At 50.1% G+C, this 22,397-nt stretch overlaps 1 protein-coding gene across 2 annotated transcripts in view; it reads left to right on the plus strand.

Moving 5' to 3' along the window:
- Positions 1–22,397, plus strand: part of TMPRSS5 (transmembrane serine protease 5) — a 25,399-nt gene continuing 3,002 nt past the window's right edge. Inside the window, exons 1-13 of one of the 2 annotated variants that reach the window (XM_074561146.1) lie at positions 1–24; positions 17,912–18,038; positions 18,252–18,359; positions 18,687–18,809; positions 19,251–19,386; positions 19,700–19,813; positions 20,011–20,054; positions 20,199–20,361; positions 20,466–20,644; positions 21,018–21,116; positions 21,403–21,545; positions 21,927–22,079; positions 22,267–22,320. In XM_074561146.1, coding sequence (XP_074417247.1) covers positions 17,996–18,038; positions 18,252–18,359; positions 18,687–18,809; positions 19,251–19,386; positions 19,700–19,813; positions 20,011–20,054; positions 20,199–20,361; positions 20,466–20,644; positions 21,018–21,116; positions 21,403–21,545; positions 21,927–22,079; positions 22,267–22,275 — 1,314 coding nt within the window. In that variant the 5' untranslated portion in view covers positions 1–24; positions 17,912–17,995 and the 3' untranslated portion in view covers positions 22,276–22,320. Of the gene's footprint in view, positions 25–17,911; positions 18,039–18,251; positions 18,360–18,686; positions 18,810–19,250; positions 19,387–19,699; positions 19,814–20,010; positions 20,055–20,198; positions 20,362–20,465; positions 20,645–21,017; positions 21,117–21,402; positions 21,546–21,926; positions 22,080–22,266; position 22,397 lie in introns of those variants that run through there. The other variant, XM_074561145.1, reaches the window with a different exon arrangement.

Consider the following 22,397-nt stretch of genomic DNA (forward strand, 5'->3'; position numbering starts at 1 on the left):
GCGGTACTGTTTTGAAGGGCCAAGGTAGGCACAGGGCCCTGCTGAGAGGTACAGGGTCTGGGCGGGGGGACGAGTCCCTCCTGCTGGTCCTCAGCACTGGGGATGGGGGGGCCTCTCTGCCACCCCTCTGGTACTTTCTGACTGCTCCTGCCTTCAAGTTCCTCCTGTCCTATGGCCAAAGGCTGTGGCTCCTCGAAGGGAGCCCAGCAGGGTTTGTGCTGCTCAGAGCCACCAGGAGCTGTGTTTTCCTGGGGCTAGGGGTCAGCCTCCGCGGTGGAGAGAAGGTGCTTGAAAGCTTTAATCAATGCTAAAAGGGGAAAAAAAGCATCGGGCATCTTATTGGCAGACAAATAGTTCCCTGTCAGGAGGTAAAACTGACTTTGCAGAAATATGTAGTTGTACGTGCTGTGGTTTCTGGCCTCATGGAAATGTCTTTTGTCAAAGGGTAAAAATAATAGCATTCCTGTAACACCAGCTGCTACCCCTTTCCCTGGGGTGCTTGGGACAGTAATCAGCTCTGGTCTGTGGAAAAAAGTGTCAAAAGTCTTTGTTTGTTGCCTCCCTTTCATTTCACAAAGATTGACAATCTTGCTAGAGTGTAAAGGAAGGAGACAAATCTGTTTACCAAGTAAAGGCAGCCCTCAACTGTGGCACTGAAGCCTTACTGAGTGCAGAGTCAGATCTGATCCTGGAGCAGTTACGTCGTGGTAGCACGAGGACTTGGGTGGCAAAGGGACAGGGGTGTCTGAGGTTCATCTGGGAGCTGCCTCTGTGCTGCACTTTGCCACAGAAAAGAGCAGCTCCCAAAAGCGTTTGGAAGTGCAGATAAAGAACTGTGGTTTTTTTTTTTCTTCCTCGCCTGCGAACGTGGGGCTGACTCATAATCTCACAGATGACAAAAGCAAAATTTTCCCTGGCATTGGGAAAAATGATGTTTTTTTGCATGTGCAAACCATCTCTTTGTAATACCAGGGATTCAGTAAGAAAAACAATCCTCAGGCTGAAATAACAGCAAATTTGTTCCTGTGTTCTGTTAGGTGTGATTTATTGGTAAGCTGCTTTTTAAAACTGAGTGTCTTTAGCGAGTGAATTCAATACGGGACTAATGCTTGCTGTATAACAGGAGTTTGGTCGTGACCCTTCTCTCGTGCAGTCGGTGTCCTCTGCAGAACAAGCACCGGCTGTGTTGCTGAAGGAGTCAAGGTGCTTAATACCCTCGTGCAGCTTCGTACTTGCTGTAGCTGGAAAGCAGCTCTGGTGAAGAACGATATAGCCGATAAATATTGTACGAAGAAAGACGTTGCACTTGGGCCGCTGGGTGTTGTTTACAGCGGGCAAAAAAAGTTCCCGTTCTGTGACTGACAGTGTTGGCTTTTGAGCACGCTGCCCTCTGGTTCATTAGCATTTAATTAGGCGCTGCCAGTGCGGCATAATGCTTAAGTGAGTTTTACTGAGTCACACCGCCTGAACAGCTGGGAGAGCCGAGTGTTTGCTGTCAGCCTGGGGCTCAGCCCGGCTTCCCGGTCCCCGCCGGCCCGGGACCTTGCGGGGCAGCGGGACGGGGCGCGGGGAGGCAATGCCAGGCACAAAAAGGGGTGCCCGGTGCCGGGCCCGGAGGCTGACGCCCCCGTAGCAGGGCGAGCTGTAAGGCGGAGACTGGTAGTGCTCCAGACAGAAACTTAACCCGGTTAGTACCTGTGTGTTAGCATGGCACCTTGTGAGCCAATTTTAAAATGTTCTTTGCCTCAAAAAGAAGAAGAATCTCCATCGTTGAGACTTACTAAAATGTACGTGTATCTTTGCCCGTCGCAGTGCCTAAAGGCGAGTCACAGATGGCAGCTCTGCCAAGCACCCTGCTCGCACCGCACAAGAGCTGCCCTCCGCCGCAAAGGCTTGCACGGCCTCGCCGTCCCTCGGTAGTGCCTGAGGGCTCCCGTTTAGCGTTTGCTCCTTTGTTATGTCAAACAAACAGGAAAAGAGAAGAGGGAAATGGTTGATGCTCACGGGGGTAGTTCGGTTTGCTCCTTAGCTCCCTACTTCTTGAGTAATTATATAAGAATTATTTATTAATATTAAAATCTGTCAGAGGTTTTTTTTATTGTAATTGTGGAGCCATTACTAAAGTTTGTGGGAAATGTCAAATACCCAGTGCGGCAATATTAACGTTTTATGAGGTGATGCATTCCCTTTCCACCTCAGAAAGTGTTGTGAGGAAAGACTAGAGAATAATGTGGCATAGCCCCCCCAGTAAGCCCTGGGCATTTTCCTGCTCCTACTGAATACTGTCGCTTGCATAGTGTTTAAAGCACAAGACTTGTTCTTCCTGTCAGCCCGATGTAGTCTTGATTAACTGGATCTCAAATGGCTTCTTGAAGCAGAACTCTAATCTTGACCGAACTCAGAAAATGGGTGAACTTGGAAACGTTGGGAAATATTTTTCACTTGACATTGATGCATTTACTTAAGAATTAACTGTTACTTATGCTGAACAGCCCTGCCCTGGCCGGTAGCTCGGGCTCCGGGAGAGTTGCTGTCTGTGCTTTAGGCTTTGCAAAAGGGGTGGGCGCCTTTTCCACATCCAGTGGCATCACTACAGGAGTTAATGCTCTCGGTAAGACTCTGACTGTCCACCAGCAGTCAATCTGCTGCCCCAGGGTGCCAATGGAGCGGTTTGCGTGAGCAAGCCCTCACCAAGCCTGGAGCACGCGAGCATGTATTTGCTGGTGGAAATGCTGCGTAGCTCCCTCCTCCCCGTGACATAGGACTTCAGCTCTTAACTTGGCTGGAAACACCCTCAACGAAGTCACTTAGGGTAACGTTTTCCTGTGATTTATTTCCCCACTGCCCCGCTCCGTGCACACCGGCTTTCCCTGCCAGTTGCACCTCTGGGCTGAGGAGGAAGGGAAGCGGCACAAGAGCCTCACCACAGAGGAGGCATTTGCTGATAACCCGTTAAATGCTTACAATCTAATTACTAATATAGCTCTAACTTTGGTCTATTTGCAAAGCTTTGTTATCAAACTATGCCTGGTGAAACAAACATGCTTAATTAGCTGCATTGGAAATAGGATGGAAATAATAGCCCGTTTTTCTACACTTGTGACACTTATGCCACAACAATAACTATACTTTGCTGGGAGAAGTGCTGAGGGTGTGTTATTGTCTGGACTGCGGCTTAGTGTTGTGGGGATGGTAAAATACGTTTGAGAAGATAAACGGTGGCTCGTGGTGATAAAGCCAAGATGCAGACTGAATGGGGCTTTTTCTCCCCTGAGACTCTGCTGACAGTGATGACTGTTTGCTACCAGGGGAGTCAGGGAGGGAAGAGGAAAGTTGCTTGTTGTTTATCCAGGGCTGTGGTTTATTGCTAACGTTTGCCATTTGCATCTTTACTGTTCCCATCTTGCTTAGATGTATTGCTTAATAGCACAAACTCTTTTTTAGCATGGAATAAAGGGGCTCAGCTGCAATCAGCCATATGCCTAAGATAGATGGGAGATGAGCAATTAGTCACATCCGGGAGTTACGCATTTCAACTCCAGACCAATTTGTTGTGTGAACAGTTTCCAGCTGACAGAGTTCAGCTCCTCATCCTTTTCTAGAGTTATATGGGGTTTTTACCTCTGAAGGCTCATTCTGTTCCTGTTCCCTGGATGCTTTGCAGGCAGAATCCTTAATGCTCCTCCCTTGTTATATATCTACACTTTGGCAAGTGTAGGAGATGACTGGGGATTACTGCATGTGTCCAATTCTGTCATTAGTATTTTGTTTTCTGGTGCCTGTGATAATAGAAAAGGCAGATTATAAAATGACACCAGCCTTTGAGTAGATGAAACCAAAAACTTGGGATAAGGGTCTTAAAACTGCATTAAACAAAGCTGTGTGATACAATTTCCCTTTCCCTTAACTGTGGAGTGAAAGAAAAATCCCCATCTCTCATAGGTATGTAAACCACGTTGTGACTATGAGTGCAGGCGAAATATCCAGCAATATTCCTTGCTGCAAAATGAGTGTTTAGGAGCACAGAAACGGGCAATTCAGAGGGATCTCCGCATCCAGAAGCTATCAAGATGGAAAATGTCTGACAAGCAAAAGAAAGATGGCAATAGGAACTGCGAAGGCACATGGAAATAGGCAGTGCCAAGGATGTTTTGTAATGTAGAGAAATGTCCTTGTTTCTTTCAAGTTTTGCACTTATGAGAGCACTGACTTCTGAAGAGTATTTTTCTTCTGGAAAACAGCCGAGTGTCTTCTTTCAGGAGAGTAAATTGGGGTGATATGCATCTAATTTAATAATTAGGTACTGTAGCAGTTCAAAAGTGAACTCCTGATTTTTTTTTTCCTTTCCTGTTTGGCACCCACTGTTCTGCAAACGTGTTAATTCCTGAGCTGCAGAAAGCTTGCCCTGGGGAAGGCTGCATTTGCCAAAACCGCTTGCATGCGGGAAGAAAATGACAAGAGAGATTTTGGGGTTGAGTGTTAGGTGATCCTTTGCGGGATTAATCAAGGCCACTGCTTCAGGGCAAAGTGCTTAGTAACTACCTCATATGAATTTATGGGAGGAAAGAAAGAAGAAGAGTGAAGGAAAGGCTACTTTGAAATTTTACTCCCCTAAATATCATGCCTTGGAGCATTGCTGCTGGCCACAATATTGGTAAACGCTGGCATAAGGGGGGGCTAATTTTTGTGCCTGTATGTGTAGAAATGCCTCTCTCTCTCTGCTCTCTGGGGCAGAGATTTAATTTGTCCCAGAGAATTTGCTGCTTTCACAAGCAAATTCACATGATTTGTTCTGTCACCCCAAAGTGTTGCCGGGTTTTCTGTCACCCTTGGTAATGCTCATGGGTTCAGCCCAGGGTTGCAGACCCTGTGGTGCTGCCAGAAGAACAGAGAGCATGGTTAGACCTGTCCTTACTGTCGTTCTGTCCTAATCCTTGCTGCTTCCCACAGTGGCACTTGGACTGATTCTTAGCAACTTGTATTTTCTGGCTTGACAGATTGGATTGGACCTGGGTAGAAGCTATTGGAAGTGGTTTTCTCTGTAACTGAATCTATGCTTCATAACAGCTTTTTATAAATTCGTAATTACGGTCAGCATGTTTGTTTACATAAGTAGGGACTGTAATTACATTTAATTAAAATGTATAATTAGGATCCATAATGTGGGCTAAATAGACTGTATGAGTGAGCTTCAAGGCAGATGTTCTTGGTTAACAGCACTGGCCACAACTTCGTGTCCCTCTGCTGTGGAGGGATGATGCTGATGGCTGGGGGAAGCTTTCTTTCTTTTTCTAAGGAGGAAATCAGTTTTAGTAGCCTCTAACTCGAATATCTTGTGAGACGAGGCTGGCAGGAATATCCACCTGCTACTAGGTATACCTTTTTCTTGCTGAGTGAGAAGCTGTTGGGCTGAACGATGACAGTTTTGCATGGAATACTGTCAAGTTGACCGTTCAGAAAAAGTGAAAGCTCCCCTTGAGTGCACGGAGTTAATTTTATCGGGTGTTTAGCAGGCTTTAATGAGAAGCAAGAGACCTATCCATCTTTGCAGGTGGATAGCTTTCTGGCAGGACTTTGATTGCAAGTACATTTTACACCTTATAGATCCAAAGCCCTGCCAAGGTTGTATCCCTGGGGAAGAACACGATGCAAAAAGGTTCTGTAAATGCAATGCTTCTCTCCTGGGTCTTTAGAAAGAACCAGAAATGGAAAATCCTGCTGTCCCCGACACAGAGTTCAGTGACCCCTCTGGGAGCTGAAGAGCAGAGCAGAGAGTGATTTTGGGCAGCTGCAGATAAGGTGGTGTCCTGCGGATGCAGCTACGAGCATTAGCTTTTGTGGATGCTGCAGAGGGAGAGGAGGGTGAGGTGGGTACATCCTGGCTTTTGAGAGCTCTGCTGCCCACAGGTGGGCAATGTCTTCCTTAAAAAGACTGATGTTCCAAACAAGCCCATGTTGGAGAGCTACTTTTAGAGGAAATCAGAAGCACCTGTTTTACAAATGTGGACTGTTCAACAGCTGGGACAAAATCTGGGGAGAAATATCCCCAGCTCGGCCTCTGTAGGACAGAAGGAAGGCAGGAGGGCAGGGGCAGAGGTCAGGAAAAGCATCTGCTGGAACTGCAGGCTCTGACAGCTGATTAAGATCTTGCTGACCCTTGCCTCTCCCACGGCCCTTGGGGAGAGGAGAAGCTAATGGGGTGGAAGACTCCCAGCCATAAGGCTGAGGGCTGCGCAGGTCAGGCGGATGCTGTGCTGCTGAATTTGTTCAGGCTGCGGAGTTCCCTGCAGGGAGGAAGCATGTAGGCTGTGGAAATTGCAAAATGTGTCTGTCTGTAAGATATGTATATGTATGAGCACAGTATGGGAACAGGACTGTCAGCGGAGGAGTCGCTGCCAGCACATAACTGCTGTGGGCTTTGCAGAGCAAAAAAAACTAAGGAAAGGGAGAATGAGAAGAGTCGTTCAGGATGGGATTGCTTTGGGGAGACTAAAATCTGCTTATTGGTATTGCCTTCTGTCACGTCCTGCTCCCAGTGAAGAGGGAGGGTAAGTGACTTCAGATTCGTAAATTCTCAATGGTGCGGACTAAGGTGAGAAATCTCAAGGTCCATATACGAACACTTATTAGCTTCCCAAAATGGTTAGTATAGGTCTTAACAAGTCCATGATAATTGGTTAGGTATATAACAAATTATGGCAAGTGGTGAGGTGTGCATTGTCTTACCTAACATTATAACATTAACAGGACAAATTATGGCAAGCGGTACTTAAGGTTGTTACTTAACAATGCTAACTGTTACTTAACAATTCTAAGAGAAAAGAGAAACTGAGGGACAGAGAAAGGAAAAGACAGAAAAGGACAGAGATAAAGAGATCGCCGGTCCTGGTTCCAGCGTCTTTTTCAGGGAATCTTCCCAGGCCCAATCTTCTTTCTTGGGAAGAATCTTCCCAGGCACAATCTTCTTCTATTGTTTCTTCTTTGTTCCCCCCTAGGGGCACTTATTTTCCCCTTTTCTGTTTGCTGAATTAGCAGGGTCCACTCCCCTTGCTGAGGACAGCCTCGTCTCAGGTTTCTCCCTTCTCCCAGGTGATGTGCAGCATGATTTGGGTGGAGAGACGAGTGCCATAGTCATACATGTTTAGCATGATCTCTATAATCTTCACTAGCATATGCAGGGTGTGCGCTTTCATATGCGTTTTGCGGAGAATGAAGCAAAGGTCACTTGTGGGACACAACGGCCTCGAGAACTGAGAACTAGCAAGCTCACCACACGAGTGGCAGAACTATCCTGTCGTCACAAGACAGGTCTCCCACACTTCCAGGCGCCAGAAGTGTGAGCCTTATCAGTTCTTTGAAGGCCAGGCCTGCATTATTTATTTCCTTGTGAGTGTTTGAGGCGTTCCATTGAAGGCTTGGAGGGCCTTCTGCCCCTCCTCAGGGAATTTACAGTCTGTCCCTTACACCTTCTACAGTTTTGATTGCTGTTGACTGGGGAAGCGATGAGTTGTGTTAATTAAAATCCAGTTAACTGGCAAAGGGAACTTTAGCCTAATGACACTGAACTGCAGCTCCTCTTATGCTGGGAAAGATGTTTAGCCAGTTGCAGCCCACAAACGTGCAATGCAATTGGCACAGTGGGCATCCTCTGCTTGAGAGAGTGGGCAGCTGTGAACTAAGTCACTGAGTGTTTGCGCCTCTCATCTGCGCTTGGCCACCAACAAAAGCAGCAGCCCATAGAGGTGTCTAACGCAGCTGAGCCAGAGACCCTCTATGCCTGTAATTTTCCCCTAGTTCCAAAGCCCACAAACACAGAGCAAGTTTGTTGCCTCTTTTGTTCATTATTCAAAACACATTTTGAGTCAATCCTTCAGCTTTGCTTCTGTAGGCAGTTAAATACACTCTCGGGGTGGTATACTTAAAATCCAGCACTTTGACTTTCGTATTGGGTTCAGCAAGTGTTGTCGCAGCCAGTCTGTCCGTTGCTCGAGCTTTATAGCAACCCGCAGTGCCTGCCGACCCCTCCGGTGCGCGGGTGGGTGTCGGGGTCTTCCCTATTCAGTGACATTCGAGAGGCCACTGTGGATGGCCTTTCTTGCTGCTGGTACTGTCTAGCGCTTTAGTCCATCTTTAAGCATTGAAGGGTGGAATTTAGTATGTCTGAGAAGAGTAAAGTGTTGACTAATGATGTGGAAGAAACTGGAAATGTAGGTGTGCAGCTACTGTGAGATTTGCTTCTTTAAAGCTGATAATATTTCATGACCTGTCTGATCGGGATGATCTTGCTGTGGAAATAGAAGGGTAGAAATTCACACTGGAGAATCAGTGTGGAAAGATCAACGTGCTGGACTCTGAAGGAATGCAATTAGTAGTTGCATAATTGCATTGAAAAATCTGGTCCAAAAGGAGAGTTTTCAAAGCCGGTTTACCATATGGTGTCAGAGTCCAGAGATGCGATCGATTAGATTCCTGCACACTCCAAGTCTGTGAAGGGCATCTCTTCCACTGGTGGAGCAACAGTGGGGAAAATACAGCCGGGGTAAGGGATTTAAACAAATAGTAAATACTCCCTCCCTCCCTCCCCAAACAATTGAGCTTCGGGAGGAAATTAAGCTGTTTACAAATCCTGATCGAATTCAGCAGATAATTTTGGTTGGAGAAAAGTTCATGTATTTAGTGAGTAATGTTTGCAGTAGGTGGGGGCTCTCAGTGGGCAAGCACAGAAGTACAATGGGCTGTGAAAAGTTGTATGAAGCAAGCGTGTCCCAGGAGAGGCAGAAGATGTTAATTGCCTTGAAACCCCATTGGAATAATGGGTCATTCATACTGGAGACCTGGAATAGAAAGGGCGGAGGTAGAATAGTCTCTCCTAAGCCTGGTGTAGCTTGTTTAGCTGTGTAAAATAAAGGCTGAGAGGAGAAATGATTGCAGATTATAAATGCACTTAGAAGAAACAGAAGAACAAACTCCATAGAGAGGAAAAACTCCTTGAAGGAAAAAGCTCTGCTAACACAAATACACTCCAGTATAAAGTGTACATGAGAAGAAAATTAGGATGTTATGAACCACCAGAACTCTAAGGCTCTGCTGCAGCTTGCTAACTTGAACTCCTGGGAGTCAGAAATCTAACAATTTAAAGATGGTATTTGACAAAGGCATGAGGAGGATAATATACTGATTAGCAGAGATAAGGCAGGGCTGCACCTGAGCACACAGAAGGTGCTTTTCAGTCAAAAGTTTCTGAAAGTTGGTCCTGTGTTGACCAGGGCATGAGCAAGGTGGGTCAAGAACATTTTGTCACTCAGGTATCCATTTTTCTATCCCTAAGCCAGGCAGGTCTGCAGTCCATTGTAAGCCTTACCTCCTCCCAGTGCAAATAAACAGCACGATGCTGCAAAGCACTTAGCAGAAAGGGTGTTCTGGGCATTCCCAAATCCTGCAGCAAAAGGCACACGGTGCAGGCAGGGTCGCATGGTTCAGGCTGGTTCTGCAGGATCCCAAGAACCTAAATTACAGCATGCACAGGAAAAAGGGGAAGAAAAGAAAAGTATGCACAATCCTAGTACCTGCAGACAGTACGTTTAAGGATATTTTTATGATCCAGATAAGTATGCCTGATTGTTTAGCTCTTGTCTTGTAGGATAATAGCACATGTCCACCTGCACAACACCATCCTGCTCCCTCATGGCTCTTAGTGCCATCTTACGAAAGGGTTTATTAGCTGAACTCTAATCCTACTGTAGTGTCCCTGACTGCTGTCAGATAGCTGCTCTGTACGGGACTTGCACACATCTGGGTTTCCTCTGCAGTTGTCTACTGCAAACCTTGGCCGAGCAGAATGTGAGGATTACTTGTATTTTCCCCTGGTGTACCTTAGGCCATCAAAGCCTAAGAAATTGCTGAAAACTTCAGAGTTGGGGTGTCTTCTGTTGTGTTTTTTTGTTTGGTTGGTTGTTATTTTTGTGTAGGTTTTTTTAAATGGGGGAAGGAGTTGGATAGATCAGGTTCACTTCTCCCTGTGAAACAAGATGGTAATGCTGTGCGGCAGCGGGTGAGACCCGGCCGCCCTTCAGCCACCATTACATCAGCTGGTGACTTCATCTGCACCGCCAGGAGAGAGCAAGCGGGTGCCGTATTTAACAGCGCGCGTGGCAGGCTGCCCGTCTGGGCCTGGCTGCAGCCGCTGGCTGGGACGTGAGGCCAGCCTGGGTCACAGCTTCTCTCTGCCCGGACTCTTTCTGGTCCTCTCTCCGTGTCATCTTCAGTGGTTAATTGTTACAGCTTGCAGATGGAAACTGTTGTGATGCTGGGCCTCTTCCCTGTGTAAGAAAGTGGCCCTGATGTGCCTTGCTGAGCCAAACTGAGCACAGGCTCCTTTGGCTGTGGCCTCAAGGACAGGGCTCCTACTGACAGGACTGTCACCCCAATCCTGTACTGCTCCTCAAGCTGCCAAATCAAGTTCCTCGTGCAAGAATTGGCCAAAACCAGAGTGGAAGTGATACCAGACTGGTTCAGCCTCTGGCACTGGATGCTTAGCGATACGGTTTAGCAATGGTTTTTGTCAGTGTTAGGTTGCTGGTTGGACTAGATGATCTGAAAGGTCCCTTCCAACTTAGGCGATTCTATGATTCTGTTGGTTCCTGCGTATTTGCGCAAATGCGATGTAGCCCGATCACCTGGCAGCAGAGCCAAGCTCCGTGTCTCCCTTCTGCCCAGCATGTCCTTGTGCTTCAGAGCCTCACCAGCAGCAGCTTCCCAGTTCAGGTGAGCCCAGCTCACAACTGAGGCATCAGGCAGCAGCGTGGAGCCCACAGGGTGGCAATTGCCATGCCGCAGGGTTTGTCCCGTGTCCCAGATGCAGTCCCACATGCTGCCTGCCACCCACGGGGTGACATCCCTGGAGCTGCACTGAGGCTGTGATTTAATGCAGGACGTACAGCTACAGCTGAGGGAGAAATGCCGTCGAGCCTCCTGAAGGTGTCTTTACCTTTTCCCTTCCTGGGATGTAGTAGGTCCTCGGCAACTCGTAAGGGCAAAGAGTCAGCCGACAAAGTGACAAAATGAACTGTGTTTGGAAATGGAAAAGAACGAACAAAGTATTAATTGTTCCTTAACAATCATTCTTCTTTGACTCATCTCCGAGAAGAAATCCCTCAGGGTATCTTTGCACTGGAACGTGATACAGCTAACAAAACCATTTTATCCCTGACGTCTTTAAATTCTATGTTTATTAGGTGACTGAGAATCCAGGGCCCAGCCCTCTTCTGGCTGTTAGTCCTCTGAAGAAGCACAGAAACATAAGTATCAAATAATACTGCATCTTACAAATCGCCTGTGAGGATGGCAGTCATAAAATGGAAGGTACAGAAAATGAAAATACCTTGCTCAAGGTTAGCACTGAGTTTCCCGTGGCTTCTCATAGTTACAGCATCCAGTGGAGTCGGGACACATTTTTCTTTGCTCCTCTGAAGCAGGAGATGAGAAAACAGGCTGCAGAACTGACTGGCTCATTGCATTTTGGTGCTGTAATAGTACTCTTCCAGGCTTTAATTTAGATTAGTCTCTGGCCTTTTGCTTTATATCCAGCAGGATGTCTGTTCTCCTGCAGGAAGCACAAGGTGTCTGAAGGAAATGGGTCATGAGACCTCATGTTGCCCAAGACATGGCAGGGTGTAAGGGTGGCGATGTGTGCTCACAGGACCTGTGAGTTGTCACCCTTTCCCTTAGAAATCTTGATATTTGCTGCTCTGGAGCAAGAGCCTCCGGTTCCCGCAGTGGTGCAAGGCACTGCCTCTGCCCGTGCCCCGGAGCCGGGGAAGGTGGTACTGTCTCTGCAGAGAATTGCCTCTAAATTGTCTCTGTTTGCTTCAAGTGGTGCCAGCTGCTTTTTAAATAAATGATTGTATCAGGTTATTATAGTGGTTCCTCTCTTCAATTCCTTCTACAGAGAAACTCGTTTTCTTGAAATTGCCATCCCTCAGCTCTATAATGATTACATAGCAAATTGCTTTGGGAGAAAGGCTGGAACAGGGCAGGGGCCAGTTTCTGCTTGGCGGGTGCCTCCATGCCGCAGGGGGTGGCGCACCGGGTAAATCTGTGTTGAACTGCCCTGGGAGGAGGGCTGCTTGCGTCGTGGGGACGCTGTTCGTGGAGGGGGTCTGGCACAGGGCAGTGTTCAGCTGGCAAGCCGGTGTGCAGGGGGTCAGCGTGCAGGAGAGGGTATGAAATGGATCATTACAATTAATGATACAGTGACAACGTGTCAAGCTTAGAGTAACAACTTCTTACTCTGTGGAAATGTCCAAATAGGACTGGACGTTTATATGAAATATGGGTAGATGTGTGGTTCCATTAAATGCGTACAGGATATAAACTATCTGCCTTCATGTCAGTACATCCCACTGCCTGGGGTTAAACAGAGTCTTAGTGAATAATTTCCCATTATGAGGTTTGGGATATCGGCCTTGGAGACAAGATGCAAGGTGAGAGGGATGGCTAGTCAGATCTGGTCTGGCAGGTCTTATTTCTTACAGTGACGTGAGTGGGATGTTTTGCGAGTCTGATATTAAACTCTGCTGTAACTGCAATGACAGGTCTAGGGCAAGCTGCTTTACCCTCCTTCCAGAGATATCTAAATCCTGCTAGAGATGGGAATAAATGGGGATTGGGGTTAGGAAACACTTGGGGGTGTGAGGGTTGGAAGGCTGTTTGAGGGTTTATTATTGACTATTTTTTTTGGAACCACAGCATCACTGCTGGGAAATCACAATTGGGACATCCAGGACTCATTATCCATTATGAGATTTGACTGCTACCAGGATTAGGCAGGTTTTATGCTGCTGCTTTTGGCCTTTTCTCTCATTACCGGCTTACAGCGTCTGCCTTATCGCATGGAGAAGCACTTTTATTAGATAGGAGACTAAAGGGAAAAAGAGAAGAAATGAGGTAAGGAAGGAAATGATCCGGGAGAAGGCAAGAGGATGGGACAAAGTGATGTCCTGAGGTCGTGGCCACATTGCCTTGTTTGGTCTGCCCAGGAGAGCTTTGGGCACAGCCCTGTTTGGGTCAGGGTGGGGGTGATCTGGGGAGCTGGATGGGGGCGTTGTGGTGTTGCCAGGGCTGTTGCATTTGTCTGCTCAGAACATCTGATTTTTCTCCCACTCCTTGGTTAATCCGCAGGAGCGCAGCCTCCTCCTGCTGCTGCTGCTCCTTCTTCCCGTTGGGTACCAGCTCACACTGCGCTGGGCACTCCTCTGCTCTCCCTCTCAGTCGCTCAGAGAGCGATGAGCTGCCTCTGCCCTGCAGATGGAACAGGCAGGGAGCCCTGTGAACTCCAGCTACTGGATGAAATAAATGACTGTTTCTCATTTACTGCCCCCCTCTGCCCCCTGCCCCCAGCTATTGCAGAGCTTTCTGCTTTAGCAGTCCAGCAGCATGAGATTGAATGAGCTTTCATCCTAGATCAAATGAATCCTGCCTTGCTCGACATTTACTTGGCTGCTTTTTATTGGGTCTTCTCCTCCCGAGTTCCTCTGGGGTAAGTACAGAGAGTTTTCAGGCTCCCAGGTTTTTGCGTTGCCAGTCTGCAACTTCACACTTCAGTGCTTCATATGTGAGAACTTAAACACCGGGTTTCCCTCAGAGCACAAGACAGGAGCTTGCATATTGTTTTTCAAAAGGCAAGCTTGTTTGGCACCTGGTAAGCAACAGACCCCTCTGCTTGGACGTGGTCTGAGGCATCGAATCCAGCAAATATTGCTGGGAGCTCCCAGCCCTAATTAAAACTGAAATACTGTTTTTCTCCTACCGGGGCTGTCCAGCTGTGACGGTCTGAATGGGAGAGCTCAGGGGCTGCAGGAAGGATTTTAAAACCTCTTGAGACAAGGGGCAGAACCCGTATCAACAAGAGAGATGCTTTAAATCCTGATGAGAGAAACTGATACTTTTTTTTTCTAGCACTGTTTTGGAGGCTTAGGGTCCCTCTGGCTAAATCCCCAAGGAAGAACTCAGCTTTTGCTTGGGAAAGGATGGAACAATCTGAGCATAGGCTAAAACAAAGAAATTAAGCGAAATTTGCTGCTTTGAAAACTTAATGTATTGGGCATATGGGCTAAAATTCACCCCAGGGTGAAAGCTTTTTGGGAGGAGACTAGTTCTTGGTTCATTGCTCCTGTGCCCAGCACAAAAGGGCAGTTTGTGATGCTGCCACAAACCCACAGGCTGCGGCCTTAATCCATACCCATCGAGTCCCTGCAATGCAGCGCCTGAGAGCTGCAGCACCTGGGCAGCCCCTTTCCCCCGGCCGTTCTGCAGTGTACCACAGACCGCTGTTGGGAAGCGGGCTGCCAGGCCTGTGGGCAGGGTGCCTGCTGACAAGTGGCTTGCTTGAGAACGAGCCTGGATACCTATCCCAGCCTGGAAACGCCCAGCAGCCTCCGAGCGGAGTTTGGAGAGGAATGCATCAGGGTCAGGTGTTCAGTATGCAATTTTATGTGCCAATGAGTGATCTTTTCTTGCCAATCTCAGCAGAACTGACTGAACAACTGGAGAGAATTTTTGCTTGTTATTGCACAAGTTCAAAATATGTCATTTGGCAAACTGTAGGCTAGATCTTAGCATTGCTGGGCACAGCCATGACTTCAGCAGCTTTGGTGTTGCAGCAACGTGAGCCCACATCTGGCTTGTTTTGCAGCTGAGCCCCGCTTGCTGCTCTCGGGTGGGCATGGGAAGTCTGTTTCAATGGGAATATTGGAAAAATGACAAAGGAAACATCTTATGCTTCATAGCACCTCTGCCACCTGTCAGGTATTCGTGCAGCACATGGGCATTTCAGTGGTTGTCAATGTCTGTAATCATTACAGCTTCTCTCTTATTTTTCTAAAGAACCACAGAAAAATGATGAAAACTAGGAGGAAAAAAGCTACAGTGCTGTGCTCCTTCCTACCTTTTACATGTCTGTGTCAATGTTTAATTTTGAAAGCTCTTGTTTTAGTCACTATTTTCTTATTGCAGGCAAGCAGAATTGATAGAAATATTGATCCTCTTTTAATGAGTTTTAAAAGAAAAAAAAGTGAGCGTGACTCAGAGTAGCGAGTTAGTATAGACTGATTGATGTGTCTTATTTTTCAACTGCTGCTACCAATGTATGTTCTGGGAATTTCTCTTTTATCGTTTTCCCTGCATAGACTGATCCTTGCTCATTGTGTTTTGCTGCTTGCAGGGAAGGTGTTTGTGTTTCGCTGGCTGTGGGTCACAGCCTGCACCTTCATTTAAGTTTTGCGGAGGCGGGCTGGCTTTCCAACAGCCCCAGGGCAAGGGCTGCTGGGAGGGGAGATGCCCTGAGCTGGTCCCGCGGTGGCTGCGGGCTGGCGCTTGGCAGCCCCGAGAGCCCCGGCTGAGTCCTTCCCTCCTCTGAGCCCGAACAGAAGGCGGCAGATGCCAGCAGAGGGTTCTCGGGCCGGTTTCTGCAGCCTCTGCTCTTGCCTCCTTTCCCACCGGTGCTCCCTGGTCCTCCAGCACCATCTACAGTCCTCCCTGGGCTGAGGAGATGCTCCGGCGCCTCCAGGTACAGCTCGGCCGCGACAGGAAAGGGCCAGGCGCTGAGCCAAGACTGTGATGGGGGGATGTCTGCAGCCTTGGCCACTGCCTCTGGATTTCTGGCCTGATTGCGAAAGGAGATAAGGGGCCTGGAGGGGGAAAACAAACCCAAACCAAACAAAAAACCACCGCCAGCTGAGTGGTTGCAAGGCACCAGGCTGTAAAAGGAGCCCGTCCCCAGGGAATTGTAGCTGGCATCTTGGCATGGGTCTTCAGCAGCATTGCAGCATGTGTCTCCCCTGGTGCTGGGGTCCCTGCTCTCCAGGAGCTGCACCTCCGGCTCGGCACAGCTTAGACCCGTGGCACAACAGGCACCGTGCTGTTCGACAGCACAAAAACTCAGCCTGAACCTGCGAGACAGGGCTATCATGAAATATTCATAGGAGTTTCCTTGAGTAAATAGCATTAAAAATTCATTGATATTTTGAGCAACAAGCCATCAGCTATATCTTTCGGGGATGGAGAAGTATGTAAATAAGAAAAGTCTTTCTTTTACGAGACAGCTATTTAAGTCTGCTTCAGCTGCCTTTTGTTTTTGAGACACGCTGAAGTCGGTACACAGTCTCCTCTCTCCTGGAGGGGAAATTAGTCTTCTAACTCACTTAATTGGAGAAGGCTATCTTAGTATTTCTGGATGGGGTATGGCCAGCCAGCGAAAAGGCACAGCTGGTGAAGTCCCTGTGCAGACAGGCTGGGTGACACAGCGGGGACCTGGGGCTCTTCCCAGGGACTCTGGATGCTGCTGCCATACCAGGAATCTCTGGTGGCAGTGATCATCTCTGGCTGTGCAGCTCACTGCCTGGGTCTGGCTTCCATAATGACTTTTGAGCTCATATTTGTGTGTTGGGAATTTGACGACTTTTACAAACCTGGCCGCAAGCCTGGGGTGGTTTTGTGTAGTGGGGAGTAGCAAGGGTTGTGAGCAGGCTATGGCCAGGATGGTTCCCGGTGCCAGGCAGCCAAGAAGCAGGTTTATGCACCAGGCGAGTTGTGTGTTCCCCTGCCCTGTGCCAGCAGCTGCTGGTTTCCCCCTCATTTTCTTGGGCAATGAGATGAAGGCGATCCTGGTGCCATCCCTGTCCGGTCCAGTGTGCTAGCCAGGGATGAGCAGCACTTGTCGGCCTCAGGTGTCATATCTGTGGTGGAGCATCTGTCGGGTCTGAGGGAAAAGAGCGGACGCAGCAGCACCAGCGATTTCTGATCCGCCTTTGCTGCGAGGGCTCTGTGTTGGTAAGAAAAGCGTCTCGTGCCCCGATGTGGGAGAGCCAGTACCCAAGGCACAGGTTAAAAGTTTTCCCTTCCTGCAAGGGCACCAGCCAGGCAGCTTTCAGCAACAAGAAATAATGTGGAAAATTGTAAGCCGAACTGAAAGCTGCTGTTTGACCTTTATTGATCTTTGTGTGCTACAGCCAAAAGACGGCAGGGAAAATCCAGCAGACCCGGAGGCGGGGCTGTTTCCCTGGAGGTCTCTGCGCACAAGGGGTGGGGACCCCTGCTGAGTGATGGGGTCCCACCAGCATGTCCCTAATGCAGCTTGTGTGCAGGGAAGTCACCCTTTACACATCACAGCTGGCAGGCACTTGGCTTGAGATGTGAAGGTGATAAAGAGCAGCTGCAGGCTGTCTTTTCTCATCTCTTCCTGATTTAGGACATTTTGTTCCACAAGGTCTTGTCTCCCTGAACGTAATGGCTAGCACAGAGTGGTTGGTTGGCATCTTTCCTGCCATCGGCGCCCTGGGGCTCACTGCCAGCAGGGCTCCTGCTTGTACGGACAGCCTGGGGGCCACCACTGCTTTTCAGTGTTTCCCATATGGCACCTAAGCAAAATAATGGCGGGGAAAGGGCGGGGGGGGGCAGCAGGTGGAAGACGAGTTTGTGAGCTGAGGCAGCTCAACAGCTGCTGACCTGGCACCAGGGAGGGATGGGAGTGTTTCCCCAGGGGTTCCCCATCCTGAGCAGCCCGCTCCTCAGAGCTGGGGGCTGCTGAGCGGTCACCCCCACCTGCTGCAAGGGCCCTGGCAGTGGCAGAGGGGGTGTCCGCAAAAGAAGGGGTCCCTTCAGCGTGGCGGTGGTGCAGTGGGCGTGCACGGGAGTGCGCAGAGGGAAACCTGAGCTGGTTCCCAGGAAACACGTGTGCTTGTCTCCCGTAGCTGGGCAGCAGCCCAGGCGATCAGCTCCCAGCCATCATGGTGAGAAAGCGCCTCCTCTCCTTGCCCCTCTGCTGCAGCACCAGCCCGGGCGGCAGGGTCTACGCTTGAAACTTGTCCCCTTCCATCAGACCCAGCCTTTGTTACTACTCTGCTCCTTTCCCTAGAGCCCAGCCTCGCCTGAGCAGTTTCCTGACAACCCACCTTGCGTCAAGGATGCCGTGCAAAGCCGCAAGAGCCCAGCAGCAGAGATGAGGAGGGAAGCGAGGAGGACACAGGTCTCCCTGGAACATGGTGGGTAAGCTGGTTTTGGGCTTTGGGTGTAGGTGACCCCTCTCAGTCTTGACCTTCCTCAGAATCCATGGCCTTAGCTCACTTCCTCCTGGCATTGCAGGGAAAGGATCGGGTGAGGTGCATAATGACCCAGGGCCTTCACCAGGGGCTTGATAGTGCTGTGAGAGATGGACGAGATTCTGTTAATCTCCTTTCTCTCTCTGTTTCTTAAAGATCCTGCTAATGCATCTCTCAAAACTCTCTGCGCTGTCAGGAGGCTGTTCCTGCTGCTTGGGCTCGTCGTGCTGCTGGGAGGGACAGCGGCTGGGACATGGCTCCTAGGTCAGTGTCTGCCCCGGGACAGCCCTGCTGCTGCGGGCAGAGCCCGGCCACCAAACTGGGAAGTGAGTTTGGAATGCCAGCAGCAGAGGGTGATGGTCACGGGAGCTCCTTGGTCAGCAAGCTGTGGCTTCGGATGGGGGAATGTGGCTGGACCAGCAGGGGTCTGCTGCCGGTGCTGTGGTCCCAGCAGCAAGCTGCGGCTGTGTCCATTGAGAGGCTCATCACCTCTCCCAACGGGCAGGGCAGGACCATTCCCGATATCGTGCATCCTTGGATGCTGCCCAGACCATGTCAGTGACCCTCCGCCCTCTTCTCTGTTTCCTGAAGTGAAACACCTGAGGAAGCCTCAGCTAGACCAGGGCTTCACTGCGCTGCCGGAGCCGGAGGCGATCCCAGCGTGTGGTGATGGTGAAGAGGAAGACCCTGTTGTCCGTGGAGCTGCCAGTAGAGGTTTATATCTTTGCTTGCTGCCACAGAGCGTGGGGAGAGGAGGGGAGCAGGACAGTGCCCGCCAAGGCCAGCAAGAGTAGTAAAAGATGCTCTTTAATAACAAATATGTTCCTTGTGTACCAGCTGCTTTCAGCTGCATTTTGCAACTGTTTTGCTTTGCTTTGAAGTCCTACTGCTTTCCGCAGCATTACGGCTTCATTGCCTGGAGTGATCCTACAGCAAAGGCAGCTCTTGCCGGACTCCTTTGCGTGTAATCACTCAGTAGAGCTGCCACACAAGCACTGAAAATATGTGAATAGGTTCATGTATAGTTTATAATGGCTTTTTCTGGGGCTTGTGGTTTTTTTTCTTTACATGCGCATGACCTGCCACTATGCTGGCCCTGCACAGATCTCTATGAGGAAGGGAACTTGCAGGTTTTCTTTAATGGAATGGTTTTAGTGTCTTTCAGAATCAATGTGGCAAACTCCTTGCTGGAAGCGCAGGTGGAAGGCCACCCTGGCTGGCTCCTGGCATGCCACAAGCGCTGGAGCCTTTCCCTGGGCACCCTGCTCTGCCGGCAGCTCGGGTACCTCAGGTGGGCATGGCGGAGGTGGCCGACAGGACCCCCACTCGCCCTTTTCCGAGGGGGATGATGTTGGGAAAAGCAGGCGCTGAAGGCTGGGAGGCTTGTCAGGGCAGCTCCCTGGTGAATGTGGGTGGAAAGTGGGTGCTGGGCTGCCACGGGGACCCGTGGGAAGAGCTGCAGAAAATTCTTCCTGCCAAGGAGGTCCATTCCCGGCTGCCGGAGCAGCAGGACTGTGGGCTGTTGTTCCCATGGCGGGGTTAAATGCCTGACCCCCTGACAGGGTCCCCAGCCCTTCCTGGGACACTGACTGTTGCTTCTGCAGAATGATCCACCAGGAAGGATTGAACCTGACGAACGTCAAGGTGAATGACACACAGGAGTTCGTTCAGGTGAGACCCCACCGGGATGGCAGCCTGGAAGACATGTGGCAGGTCAGGTAAGGGCAGGCCTGGGGGAAGCAGAGTTTGCTGGTGGGGCTGCAAAAAAAAGAGGCTGCTTTTTCAGGCTTAAGAACACAAAATCTGTTCTGATTTTGTGCAATAAGCACCCCCTTTGAGGACTGCTGTGGCTGCATAGTGCCCCAGGGATTTTTTTGTTCATGTGTTTTCTGACCTGAGGCTTATTCCTGTACAGGAGCAGCTGTGAATCAGGTCGCGTTGTGTCTCTGAAATGCTCAGGTGAGTGCCCCTCTCCTTCCCTATGTCCCCGAGATCTCTGCTTGGGATCTAGTGATTCCTTCTCTCCCATGCTTCCCGCGCCCTCCAGCGTGAGGGTCTGGCAGCAGGACCTGCGCCGAACACATGCTCCCCGCTGCCTTGCAGAGTGTGGGCTGCGCCCCGGCGCCGTGCGGGTAGTCGGGGGGACGGAGGTGTCCCCGGGGCGCTGGCCCTGGCAGGTCAGCCTGTACCAGGGCTCCCGGCACCACTGCGGAGGCTCGGTGCTGGCACGGGAATGGATCATCACAGCAGCTCACTGTGTGCACAGGTACCTCCAGGCTCACCCGCGCCCACCCTTGGAGCCACTGTGTAGCTGTTCTTATCCCAGAGCTTGTTGCCCTGCAGTTGGAGGCATGCTGTATTTCCGCTCAGTTACAGGCGGCTTCAAGCCTCTGCCTGGCTGGTTTTCGCTGGCATTATCACCCATGGCTCCATCAAACAGGAGGCCGGAGTATCGGTAAAGAAAATAATTTACCACCCGCTTTATAACGACAGTAGCTTAGACTATGACATTGCTCTGATGAAGCTCCAAGTCCCCCTGAACTTCTCAGGTAAGCTGCTGTTGTGTCCTTCTCCTGTCTGTGGAGTTGTCTGTCTGAGCCCACAGTTAAGAGACAGCCGAACCCCAGCCTTTTCTGAGCCTGCCATTTCAGAGCAGCTCTTCAAGGATATCTAGCCCGGCACCCGGGAGGCAGCATGCACAGCAGTGTGGTGCTTTTTGGGCTGTGCCAGAGCTGTGAATTACTGGGAAGGTGGCTGTGGGAGCTGAAGTCTCCAGAGCAGCTGGCCTGAGAGCCTTTCTCTTCATCGCGCTATGCTGAGTGGCTCTGCGGGCTGGCAGCTCTGCAGCCCTTCCCTGCCTGCTCCTGCCCGGCACTAAGCTGTCCCCGCTGGCCTGGCACTTACCCAATCACCTCTTACCAGGTGCCATCCGTGCCGTGTGTCTGCCACCCTCCCACCAGGACCTCTTCCAGGGCACCCCGTGTTGGGTCTCTGGCTGGGGCTATACCAGACCAGACCAAGGTAAGCTCCCATCTTGTCCCTGCTGCTCAGCACTGGCCTGAGCCTTTCCCCTTCCACTGGCCCTGTCCGGCCCCTTCCATGCCACTTGTGATCTTGCAAATGCCGCCTCTTGCCTTCATCCCATCCCTGCTCCAGCAGCTCTACAGCCCCCGCCAGCAGCCATATTTAATCCCATAAAGTAATCCCAATTTTCCCATCTCCTGACTTCTCCAGCTAGCTGCCCTGCTCTTCCCCTCTAGTTCCCTGCAGATCTTGTTTCCCCCTTGGCTTCTTTCTCCCTCCCCAGGGCAGGTCACGGAGACACTGAAGGAAGCTCTCGTTCCCTTGATCGGAACCAAGAGGTGCAATAGTTCGTGCATGTACGCAGGCGAGCTCACTGCCAGGATGCTGTGTGCCGGCTACCTGCGGGGGAAAATAGATGCGTGCCAGGTACTGGAGTGACGGGCGTATGCTGTGTGTGCAGAGCAGGCGTGGAAAGGACTGATATGTTTTATGTCTCTGTTCTGCTCCAGCAAATGCTCGGTTTTGTGGCAATAGCTTCCAGTAACAAACAGCCTGTGATGGGTATAGCTGGGCCCGTTGCATCTTGCGCTGCAGCATGGAGCCCGCAGTGCCCCAGGCGTCGATGTTGGGCTGAGGCTTACCTATTTTCACAGAAGGAACATGGAAACCTTTGCAGGGAGGCACAGGCTACTTGTTGTACCCATGTTTCAGCTGCTCGTATGGCTGATACGGGAGAAGGCAGCCTGGTCCGCATCCCAGCTGCTGGTGGGGCAGAGCTGCTTCATCAGTCCTTGCTCTGTCTCACAGGGTGACAGCGGTGGCCCCCTGGTTTGCCAGGATGGATTCACGTGGCGCTTAGTAGGCATTGTGAGCTGGGGCCAGGGCTGTGCTGAACCCAGCCACCCCGGGGTCTATACCAATGTGGCTCAGCTTCTGCCGTGGATTTATCACATCACAGAGGTAAGCTGGAGCAAACAAAGGTCTATGTTCAGCCTGACCTACAGCCGTGCATGTAGCACAGACCAATCTCAATGCTAGCATCCTATTTTAACTCTTTTCTCCACTATCCTACGCTCACCCTTGATGCATGAACCTCTGGGACAACCTCTTTTATGGTACTGATTCTGGTTTTGCTTTTTTTTACTAGATCTACTAGAAGTAGAGAAGAGGTGCCAGATACCAACACTGCCCTTTCCACGTAGTAAGTGGAGAACGGTCCAGGACTAATTCATACTGTGTTACTATAACCCTAACAGAATCCCCAGACAACACTAGAAA

The sequence above is a fragment of the Larus michahellis genome, chromosome 17 (assembly GCF_964199755.1).
Source record: "Larus michahellis chromosome 17, bLarMic1.1, whole genome shotgun sequence".
Classification (NCBI taxonomy): domain Eukaryota; kingdom Metazoa; phylum Chordata; class Aves; order Charadriiformes; family Laridae; genus Larus; species Larus michahellis.